Genomic DNA, 12,287 nt, shown 5'->3' with positions numbered 1-12,287 from the left:
AGTTGAGATACTGGGAGAAGAATGAGAAAGAAGACACAGCTAGCGTGCTAAGGACAGTAGGAAACCGGACAATGGCCATTATTCAGGGCTTAAAAGGAAGTACCACCTATTATATAACGGTGAGGGCCTACAACACAGCAGGAACAGGGCCACCTAGTCCAGCAGTCAATGTTACAACCAAAAAGCCTCGTAAGTAACTTTTTTCCTTTTTAAAAAGATTAAGCATTGAAGTTTAGGGGTAGTAACACTTATTGTATTAGATCACTATTTGAAAGTTTCTATGTCTTCATCCAGCCCCCAGCCAGCCGCCCTCAAAAGTCATGTGGAATGCATCAAACTCTAAAATCATTCTCAACTGGGAACAGGTGAAACCTCTGGAAAATGAATCCGAGGTCATGGGATACAAGGTGAGCCAGATCTTCTTCCAGAACCGAAGAACTTTGTCTGCTGTTTAACATGCCTGACAACTCTCTTTAGCCTTAAATACATTCACAATGTGACACAGCACCTTATTGCGCAACGATTAAACAGCTTTCAAAGCTTTAGTGCCACCAAATGTTCTAATAAGTATATGACAATGACTCAAACGTCAGTCAAAGAACCATCTCTTTCTTACTGTTTTATAATCTAAAGAACCTTCTTTTGCCACAAATAACCAGAAAGGTTCTTCAGATGTTAAAGGTTTTTTATGGAACCACTCGGACAACAAGATTCTTCTATGGCATCATGAAGCACCTTTATTTTTAAGAGTGTATCTACATTTCCGCATTAGCCATTAAAAATCGCATATTACAAGTGGAACGATGTAAATGGAAGTAATTGTTTTGTAGGTACTGTATAAGCGGAACCAATTCAGCAGGCCCAGCATTATGGAGACCAACACCACATCAGTGGAGCTCTCGCTGCCCATGGATGAGGAGTACATCATCCAGATCAGGCCTTTTGGAGAAGGAGGAGAAGGCAGCAGCAGCCGACAGATCACTATTCCCAAAATATCAGGTGGATCATCCTCTGCTAACTGACTTCTTTTTAGTTCCGTTTTGATTTTATGCTATATTTTATTTAAGAAGGAAAAGGTTTAAACTTAAGATTTTAGAAACGGAATGCATTATAAATAAATATCATATTTAAGAGAATGATGTACAATCAGGCGGTCATTATCACATAATTAAATTCAACAGGGCGATCAGACTTGAATTAGCCTGAAGGGATTTATTTTGCGCTAATAACCGGCTGACTGTACATTATCCTGATGATTACATTACTGCTCATCAAATAAATTAATGAATGGACATGAAATATTCATTAAGTGATTTTATTATGTGAGCAGAAATATATGAATATGAGACACTTGAATATGAAATGCACCACTGTTCAAAACTTTTTAAATGATTAAAAATCTCTTATGCTCACCAAGGCTGCATTAAAAATGCTATAAGAGTACAATAAAAAAGGAATATTTTAAAATATAATCGCAATTTAAAGTGTTTCATTTATTTAAAAATACATTTCAACATGTAATTTATTCCTGTGATGCAAAGCTGAATTTTCAGCATCATTACTCCATTATTTAGTGTCACATGATCCTTCAGAACTCATTCTCATATGCTGATTTGATGCTTAAGAAACATTTATTTTTACAATTTTTTATCAATATTGAAAACACTTGTGCAGCTTAATACATTTGTGGAAACTGTGATGCTTTGATGAATAGAAAGTTTAATAGAACATTATTTATTTGAAATATAATTTGTTTTATAGCAATGAAGATGTCTTTACTGTCACTTGTTGTAAATTGAATGTGTCATGCTGAATAATAAATCTTAGTTATAATGTAAAATATAATTTGAGCTCCTACAAATGTTTTACAATTTAAAACCTTTTAAAGCTCCAACAACTGAAGAATCGCTGAGTTCTTGACTGTGCTTGCTTGTTTATTTTAGCACTGCACCATTTTGTCTTCATTCATTAATTTGTCGATTCATTTTATTTCAGGTCCAAATGCCATCGGCTCGGCTTCCAGTGTGTCCACTCTCTCTGCTCTCAGTACAATAGCTCTCTCCCTCACAGCTCGCACATCTTTATGACAGAACACAGCGCGGGCCGCTGACTTCAGACGAAACGTTCTTCCTCGAGAGGAGACTGAGAAAAGTGACTCAGACAAATCGATGAAAAACCCTTCATACAAACCTACGTGAACTATAATACTGGGATAAAGAGAAAAAGAAGAAAGAAAGAAAAAACGGGTGTGTGGTTCACTAGCCAATTCAAAAAAAGATTGAAGGCTGATGGGATTGAATTTGATATAACCAAAGCAGCTTTGAAGAAAAAAAAAGAAAAAAAATTGAGGAAAATGTCACATGCTTCTTTTGTATGTACAACATATCTTAGCTTTTTATTTTTTTTTGTTTGATCCAGTTGGTCTGTCTGTTCCTATTACAGTACGCCAGGTGTGTAGGAACTGCTTTAGATGCATGTCATGTACAATGTTTTGTAAGAGAATGCAGGTGTCTGAAACGTAATCATTTAGAGCAAGACGTATTTGGCTGAAAACCAACTAATCATCACAATATGACGGTCGTCTGAGGGTCACATGCACTTACAAGCTAAGAATCTCCAAGGACTTCTTACTGTTTATGACATGGGAATACTTGCACTGAAACCACGTCTACAAACAAAAAGCATCCTGACTAGAAACTCGAGAGAATGCTGATACAGGCCAAGTCGAACGTTGGCGTCTTTGTCACCTCCCTCTTTACTGGTCAGCAGCAAACGGACACCAGACGTTGACACTGGCCGTCTCTTTTTTCCATCATCTTCCGCTTATCTGTGTGTGTGTGTGTGTGTGTGTGTCGCATCTAGAGCTCTTCTTTGCCTTTTGTGTGCCTCATTGTGTGTTTCTGAAATCCTCAGGTCCTCAGAAAAGCCTTAATACATATTTCTTAGCATTACCTAATTAGAGAAGTGCTGGACACCAGGGCTGTGAGCGGTTAGTCAAGCGGGATGCTGGGGTTTGGTTTAATGCTTCCATGTTCCATATTATAACAGCCGTGTGCTGTTCCTCATTGTTTCAAGGCAATACTGTGTGTGTGTGTGTGTGTGTGTGTGTGTGTGTGTGTGTGTGTGTGACCTCTGCTAATGTAGGGGCTACGAGCTCTGCATTTGTTTAAATGCCATGTGGGATTGGTGCGATGAAAGTAGCTTGTCATTTCTTGAGGTGCAAATAGACGTACTGCTTAAAGGGACATGTTGAGCTCTGAGACTGAGTGAAAACAAATGTAAATGCTTTTTTGTATATTCCAGATAATTTATATTTAAGTGGACCACATCGAAGTTTCCTACAAAACTCATCTCTGTTTTTATCTAACAAACAGAATAGACGTTTCTTAGCTTACCGTGGCTCTGCATGTGGATGTTTTCATTCCATTCTTGATTCATTAGGTACTTACCGATGAACTTTTGACGAAAGGATACAAATACAGTCATTCATTTCTGAAGATTTGTATATCGGTGTGTCTGTCATAATGAGAAAACTCTTTCTCTAAGCAGTGCTTTCCACCAAACTTCTTTGGCTTTATCGGAACTCCATTTATTTAACCGTAAAACTTTTTCCTTCAAGGTTCTCTGTTTATACTGGATCACAAAATAAATTACATTTAAAAAAAATGATCACACAAATGTTTTGATTGGGTGCATTATCTGTAGTTATAAGGTGCTTAATAACAGTTTAACCAATACTTCTGTCATTTGCTCACCCTGAAATCATTCCAAACCTATATGACTGTTGTGTATCTTCACAAAGGACAAGTAAAGCTCATTAAAATATATCCATATTACTTGTGTGCTACGTTCCAAATCTTTCCATGAGAAACAGACTGAAAGGCCAAACAGTTATTTGAGTATAGCGATGGTTAACCCAAATATGAATATTGTTGTTGTTCACTCACCCTCATGTCGTTCCAAACCAGTAGGCCTATAAAACTTTTTTGGTTTGGAACAGTGAGTAAATGACAGGTTTTACTTTGGAGAAAATGTTGCTTTAAAACTTATTTTCATTTCCATATGCACAAACAATGTACACTAAACCATGATCTGCTTTTTGAACTTTTGGAGACTCAATTCCACCTAAAAACTAAAATAATTTTTTTTATATATAAACTCAGCCATGTTGCAGCCAAATTTAGATTTATAAGGTCACAATTGTGAGATACAAGTCTTGTATCTGTAACCATTTCAAACTGCCTACTGGTGTCAAATCTGCTCACGTTGCGTAGTGTATTCCAGCCTATAGGTTTAGAATGAGATGAGGGTAATGACAAATGTAAATGAAGACAGAATTTGCATTTCTGAATAAACAAACCCTTTAATAAAACAGAAAACAAATGAGAAAGCAAATTAGAAATTTCAAAACAGATAATATTACTGGTTGATTTGAAATCACATGATGATGTCATGCAGATGCAGTACACTAGAATGCCCGCTATGTAGTTTGCAAGGCATCTTCTGTGTAGACCAAGACTGTTGTGACCTCGACTGTACAAATAGCACATTTTACAAAATGAGGTTTCAAGTGTAATTACTTATCCTAAGATAGGAACATTTTCAGACACAATAATTTATTGTCACATGAATAAATACAGTATGATCCCAAAAATCTAAAAGCAATTGTCATTTCTTGAATAGACTGAGAAGACACACTGGACTGTTATATAAATATATATAATAGATTTTACATTATACATTATAAGTCAGGAACAGACTACAATAGACATTTTACATCATAAAATGATGTTAAAGGAAACATTTCCAGTTGATATTTTGGTTGATCACTATCGTGATTCTTCAATGTCAGCCATGTCGCCCTCTGTGACGATTACAAAAACAGCTAAAGCAAACGTGGCCTTTAGGAATCTTTTCAAAAGGACCCTGTCATCCGAGCTCACCTTCAGCCAGAGTTGGTCTGCGGGGAGACGCTGTGTTTAATACATTGACAGCAATAACAGAGATGATGTATGAGCATATAATAAAAAGCTAATTGGGAGCATCTGGGGCCAAAAGGAAGAATTCCTGAAGAGACCGTGAAGCAGCTGTTTAAGACCGTGTCATAATAGAGATAAATGGAGTTCCACTGGATGATTTACTCTCTTATTGATGCTGGAGCTGACTGACGGCTGCTATTCACTCCACGTCTTCCTCCCCGACCTCCATCTGCTCCAAGATTCCCTCTAACACCTCCGCCTTCCTCCGCTCCTTAGGACAGATTTGTGCACAGATTTGTTGTAATTAAATTAAAGAAGGGAAATGACTAGAAGTGCAACCAGTGCAGAGGAAACTACTTCAAATTAGGAGTAGCTTGTGCATTGGCAAGCTGCAGTTTCCAAGCAGTTAAGCTACAGTCAAACTACAATTTGGAAAAAAGTTGCTTAATTTTTTATTTTTATATTTCAGGGGGGGGAATCTTTTTGAAAAGATCTTAGCAATTGTCTGGCTACTCTATTTAAATAAGGTTAATGTGGCAAATTTTTAAAAGTTCCTTATCAAAACTGCTTGCATCTGCCTACGTGAAATGTCTGTGAACTTGTATAAAGCAGACGATTTACCATGAAAGTGCTGTGTGGTTTTCCGTCGCAGGTCATCCACAGTCTCCTCTGCATCTGCCCACTCCCAACACAAGCCTCCTGTCGTAAAGATGGGTACTGTGACCCAGCGCTGTGAAAGCTTTCTGTAAGAAACGAGCACAAAATTCAAGCTTATGTTAGATAAGCTAATATGCACATATTGGACAGGATCAGTGTCGATTAGTTGTTTTACAAAAGACTACCTGACTGTGAAGAGAGACAGAAAATTATGCACCCACCTTGGCATCTTGTTAAGTGAGGACATCAATGAAGCCAAAACCACGATGAGCTCCACCGATCCCTTTCTCTGGCAGGCTGACTGTCTTCAGTTCTCCAAACATACTGGAAAAAAATCATGAATCCAACATCACATGTACCTGCACTTCAAAACTCTAAAATCTCACATGACAGACTATTTTACAGTAATTACAAGGTACCATGTCCAAAACGGAGATATTGGCATAGTCATTCTTGTTGTGGAAAATTATCACCAATGATTTCCAAAGGCAAAATATTCTGATATACACATGAAACACAATACAAAAATGACCATTAAATGTGAAACAAGGCTCACTAGAAGAGTTCTCGCAGTTCTTTGACCGTGGCCTGGAAGGGGATGTTTCGTACCAGGATCTTCGAGGTCATCTGTTTACTGGCAGTTTGCTTTTTTCTCTTTGGCTGCACCACATCTGACCTGCAAAAACAACAGGAGGAAAACAGCTGTCACTCATGAGTGTGACCAGTGTATCTGTGCCTGTTACTCAAACGGCAAATAAAAAAAGCATTTAAAAGCAGTGACCAAAAAAAAAAAAACATTTAAAATTCTACATAATCTTTTGTTAAGCATAACTACTCCAATTAAACATCAAATGGCACACATTTTTTAAACACACGTTTTATAAACCATTTATATAATATAAGAACAGGTGATTTTTTTACCATAATAAAAGCAAGAAAATATCTTTCTGTTGAAAAAAATCATCACACACTTGTGTAGTCTGATTCATAAGTAAATGACTCTAATGAGCTGATTCTCTACTATTTTTTTACGTTTTAAGACACAAAGGATGCCTTGACTTACTTGACTTCTCTTTCTGATATTTTCAGCTCAAGCTGGTGTTCATCTACTTTTCTACTGCTGCAAGAAAAATGAAAGGAGTAATGAAAAAAGATGCCCGAATTTATTTCATCACATGAATATTGTGCATAATAAGGGTATATAAATACAGCAGCAGATGGTCATTTACCTGCAGCTGTCTCATGGCTTTCTCTGCTGCCTCTGGAGTTTCGTACCGCACAAAGCCATAACCCATGGAAGATAATTTACCTGAGAGATTGACAGAGAGACAAAGAGATCAAGGTGAGATTCACACAGCGAGGAAACAAGATGTGAGAAATGAAAAGAAAAAAAGAGAGCAAAAAATAACAAATACACAGATGAAGTCGATAAGGTAAATATGCGTGTCTGTGAAAACAGACCTGCTTTATCACTCTTCTTTGATATTGTGCAGCTTTTCACCACACCGCATTTAGAAAACGTCTGTCAAAAGAACACAATGAAAGCCATATGGTGAGAAAAAGGCAGTGTTTACAGCGGTTATTAACATAACATCCGTTTTGGGTGATCTGATCACATAACACATGTTGTTATGGCCCCTGCGCTCACCTCCCGCAATGTTTCCTCTGATGTGTTAAAGTTGAGGTTTTAAAATGAAGAGAGTCGAGCCGGGCAAAAATCTGATCTTCCTCATCCTCCTCCTCCTCCTCCTCCTCCTCCTCCTCCTTCTCTTCTTCCTTTTTAGCTGAGTCATTGTTCTCAAGGTTCTGGGAGAAGAAAGATGGACATGAATGAGAAACGGCAGTAAAGGCATTTATATATAACTTTACAAAAGATTTCTATGTCAAATAAATGCTTCTGATATTTCCATTCATCAAATAACCCTGCAAAAAAAAAAACTGATTCCCACAAAAATATTAAGCAGAAGAACGGATTGTGTCACTGATAATGAGAAATGTTTTTTGAGCACCAAATCAGCATATTAATAATTGAAAAGTTCTGAAGGATTATGAGAAACTGAAGACTAATGGCTGTTGAAAATACAGCTTTGCCATTGAAGGAATATTCAAAAGATATTAAAGCTGAAATAGTACTTTTTTAATACAATTACTATGAAACTCCTATGAACACCTGGAAAGTTTATCATCCGTTTCATTACAATATCTTTTATATTAGAAGTTGTCCTCAAAAATATATTAATGTGCAAATTAGGCCCTAATTATGCATTACTTTTGCAACAAATATATACATTTTCAGCAATGTTAAACCTATTCCAAGAACCCTATGAGGTTTTTACAGAACAGATTGTCGATATAATCTTTCACAACCTTCAAAACACTAATTTTGCAGAAAAGATGTAGAACACACAATCCTACTGCTTTTACTGTAGAAGAACGATATAAAGAAAAGGGTTCTTAACTGCTATATTATTTCACAATATTATAGCTTTTACTGTTTTCTTTTTTCAACAAATGCAGTATTGCGAAGGATATTATAGATACTCCACTATAGCAGTGAGGCCAGATGGGGGCAGCAGAACCTTTCCCAGAGACCCGTGGGGCGAGAACAGAGCTTCCAGTTGACCTGCACTCCTGAGGGATCACAGAGTTACTGCGCTGACCTGATGCCTAAACAGATGGAAATCACAGACACACATATACATGATTCATGCTGATTGAAAAAGAAACCATAGATTTGCACACAGTAGTTGTCAGATTTTTTTGTTATGATTATGCAGATTTCATACAGGCCTAATTATGAACGGTATTCACATTCTCATTTAAATAGATGGCTTAGTAATAACAATATCAGTGTTTCAAATACGAATACACAATGTATTCGTAATAAATCAGTAATCAGGCGATATTAAGAGCTTTTTTTTTGTTTATTAATCTCAGTTGATATTGGATAGTCACCATATTTTTACATTTAGACTACCTTAAATTATAAAAATTTGCCGAAATTAACTAAATGACTGATTTTAATTTAAATTGTTTGATTTTTAATTTATTTTACACATGGTATAAATATTCATATTTGCTAAAACATGAAACTAAATTAGTTACATCTCTTCTGCCAGAATTTAAATATTGGTGCATGCCTAATTTTGAAGAAAATAAAAATACATAAAAAAGTATAATAAAAAATATCTATTATAGAAAAATATAAATTGCAAGTTTAAACAAACCGACATGTCAGTATGATAGACCACTTCTATCACTAGTCTCTTATTTTTACCATAGCTGCATTTATTTCACCATTACAAAGAAAGACAGTTTTGCTGTGTAATATTTCTGTGGGAATAGTGTTTTGTTTTTTTTTAGGATTCTCTGATGAGTAAAAAGTTCAAAAGGAAAGCACTTATTTGAAATATAAATATCACAAAATTTCTTTCCTTCTCACTTCTTTAAAGACCTTCTTTCAGTTTTAAGGTTGTTGGCTCTGAACACTTCAATATAGCACCCCCCTGTGGGTTTACACAGATAATGAACATGTATTGAGATCCTGAAAGCAGCCTTTGTTTGTAGTCAAACGTTTTACGTTCACAAAACAGAACACAAGGGATCTTTTGGTCACACTTGTGTACTTGTCAAAGGAACTGAACAACTGCTTACCTATGTTAAAGCGCAGGGCCCTCTTGACCTCTGCCTCTGTGTGCAGGTCCACATACACATAACCTTATCACAGGAAATTCAACGTTAATCAAACAGCACATGAGTGACATCTCTAAATCATCTACAGACAGTAAATGCTATCACCTGATTTGCACCATCATTGTTTTTGCCCAAATCGGATGGCAACAGGTTTCAAAGGCACCATCCATTCTCTCATTTGTTGCTACAATGAAGTGGTAAATCAAAATTAGGCAAATAAAAAATGACTGTCATCACTGACTGAAAAGATTTAATAAAATAAAATAATGTTTAAGCTCTCTTTTTCAAATAAGATGTTAAAGCAAAATCTATTTGTTTTATAATTAGGGGGGTGCAAATATTGCAAGTATGAAAAATTGATAAATATTCAGATTTTAAATTGATCAATATTTAAAATGTAGGTCAGAAACATTTCCAAAAAAAAAAAAAAAATTCAAGTGACATTAAATACATTTGAATTACTAATATATATACTGTTTATATTTCAACAAATGCTTTTCTCTTGAACACTCCATTCATTAAATAATCATTAAAAATGTATCAGTTTCCAACTAAGATAATCAGCAGCACAACTATTTTCAACATTTCAACATTCATTTTTCAACATATTAGACTGAATTACTAGAGTAATGGCTGCTAAAAATTAATTGGAATAAGTAAAATTTTACAATATATATAGAAAACAGTTATTTTAAACTGCAATAATATTCCACAATATAAGTTTTTTTTCTGTATTTGTGATCTAATAAATGCAGCATTGGTGGGCATAAGAGACTACCAATCCCAAACATTTGAACAGTAGTGTATATTGTGTTACTAGTACATTATTGGGAATTTAATAAACATAAAAACGAAAATTAAAGACTTAAACCTAAATTGCAAAAAATAAATAAATAGAGGAGGGACCAGACAACAGTCTTTAATATTAAACTCAGGCCTGACCATAAAAATCAGAGTTGTAATTAATGGATTAGAATGATTATTTTGATGTTATACTGTTAGGTTATGTGTCTGAAATAGTTTATTGTGCATGTCACTGTTATATTAATAAAGGCTTTTGCAAAACAATAAAAAGTTCAGAATCAATATCTCACCTCTGTGACATTGCGTCTCGTAGCTTGACTGTGAACTCTGTGCTCAGCTCAATCTATAATAGTGTATGAACAGCATAAACAAATGAGCCTCTAATAGCCAAACTCTTGCATATTAAACCTTATGTTTTATCGCACTGACCATATTCTGAGCTGTTGGTTTTGTGCTTTTCTGGCTGCTGGCCTTGTCCCCGCTTTCATAAGCACTGTCTGGGGACTCTTCCTCCTCCTCCTCCTCCTCATTCTTATCAGCAGCTTTAGCACTGTCACCTTCTTTTCGTTCATCATCTGCCTCTTCCATCTCTTTCTCGTCCACCGTGTTTGATTTCTCCACAATTTTGGAACGAAGATAATCCATATCAGACAGATCTTCCTTCAAGGCTTCCTTATCAGTATTTGTTGAGAAATCGCATTTGGAGAGAATGAGAAATCACAATTATGGAGGATCATCCGGGATTGTCTACAGAGGTAAGCACTAAGTTCTTGGCTTGTTTACCCTCTTTTTAACTCCAACTGAAGTCGCTTCTGCAGTGTCACCTGTGTGCATTTCTGGTGCACAGAGAGGAACTCGTGGAAGCTCAGGTCTTTTTCAAGCTGAGGATTCTTAATGGCATTTACAATGTCGGCATATTTATTTGAAGTATGATTTATTTCATGCAAAGAGAGACATACTTACATCTCCAAGAACATTCAAAGGCTTCTTCTGCTTCTGTGGAGATGGAGTGACAGCATAAATTCAGTTGGATTTCTTTATATTGCACTTTTTACAATATACATTGTTCCAAAGCAGTTTAATGAAAACATACAAATGGATAACAGGAAAAGAACAATTAATGAGACCATCCAATAAAACTGTTTGGAAACCAAAGGGAATAGATTAGTGCAAACAAAGAAAAAGTGACAGAGCAGAGCTGAATATACCTTTTCGGCTTGTTCACATGATTTTTGCTCTTCTGTAACTTTGTTTGATGATGGATGAAAAGTGTGTTTGCTCCAAGGTCTGGGTTTGTTTGGGTCTCAATATCTGTGCAGAATTCCACCTTATTCAGACAGATTATGAGGAAGAATTAAAAGACAAATGTTCAAATATACAGTGGTCAGCTAAATTATTAGAACACTATTTTCACCAGCTAAAAAATGGGTTTAATTATTTACAATTATTACAATTAATGGCAAAATGAATGTTTGGAAATTTAGATATTTTCCACTGACATACTACAGCAAAATATAGAAATAACTGACTTAAAACCATTTTTGCTGGTAAAAATACTAGTTTTCTAATAATTTTGGCCACCACTCCATACAAACACACAGCTGTCACAGTAACTCAAGATGTGTCCACAAAGCTCTTGTTGAAATGTTTCATAGCTTTCTTTGCACCCTCCTCTGTCTTGAAGCCTACTAATCCAAATTTGTGAACTCTACAATGTTTGGTGAATTGCAATGTACAATCCGTAAGTGTCCCAAAATCTGCAAACATCTTACTGAAACGTTCTTCCTTCATTGAGGACACCGAATTAAAAAAAAAATGACTTTCAACTTTTCATTTTAAATGAGATCACACAGTTCAAGCTTACAATGCATTTTAATCATTGCCCGAGGGCGCTTATAAAAATTAAACTTAAAAATATACATATATATATATATAGATTCATTACCCTTATAAGAAAGTACAGTGGTGGTACATTGATGCTATCAAATAATAATAATAATAATATCATCGTACTTTAATTGTACTCAGTAAAATAACAATATATGTTTTATCAAGAATAAAGCATGGAGCGCTTCAGTAAGCCGCCATCTTGACTATATGACGTAAAGCACGTCAGCAAAGCGACTTGATTGTGGCTCCCTCTTCTGGACATAA

General features: G+C 35.6%; 1 protein-coding gene, 1 long non-coding RNA gene and 1 pseudogene across 4 annotated transcripts in view; 1 reads left to right on the top strand and 2 right to left on the bottom strand.

Moving 5' to 3' along the window:
• cntn4 (contactin 4) overlaps window positions 1-3,836 on the top strand; it is a 140,435-nt gene extending 136,599 nt beyond the window's left edge. For all 3 annotated transcript variants that reach the window (XM_059570606.1, XM_059570605.1, XM_059570604.1), the window contains exons 20-23: window positions 3-189; window positions 295-407; window positions 831-999; window positions 1,996-3,836. In XM_059570606.1, the coding sequence (XP_059426589.1) occupies window positions 3-189; window positions 295-407; window positions 831-999; window positions 1,996-2,087 (561 nt within the window). In that variant the 3' untranslated portion in view covers window positions 2,088-3,836. The remainder of the gene's footprint in view (window positions 1-2; window positions 190-294; window positions 408-830; window positions 1,000-1,995) is intronic.
• Window positions 3,837-4,343: 507 nt separating this feature from the next.
• Window positions 4,344-5,257, bottom strand: LOC132160885 (uncharacterized). The gene is made up of 2 exons (XR_009438081.1): window positions 5,142-5,257; window positions 4,344-4,960 (listed from the first exon to the last, which is right to left on the bottom strand). It is a non-coding gene; the product is annotated as an uncharacterized LOC132160885 (long non-coding RNA).
• A 266-nt stretch (window positions 5,258-5,523) lies between these two features.
• On the bottom strand, window positions 5,524-7,382 carry LOC132091026 (probable RNA-binding protein 19; annotated as a pseudogene).
• Window positions 7,383-12,287: the final 4,905 nt, after the last annotated feature.

Source organism: Carassius carassius, chromosome 17, assembly GCF_963082965.1.
Source record: "Carassius carassius chromosome 17, fCarCar2.1, whole genome shotgun sequence".
Taxonomy (NCBI): domain Eukaryota; kingdom Metazoa; phylum Chordata; class Actinopteri; order Cypriniformes; family Cyprinidae; genus Carassius; species Carassius carassius.
This window is presented reverse-complemented; position numbering and strand designations above follow the sequence as displayed.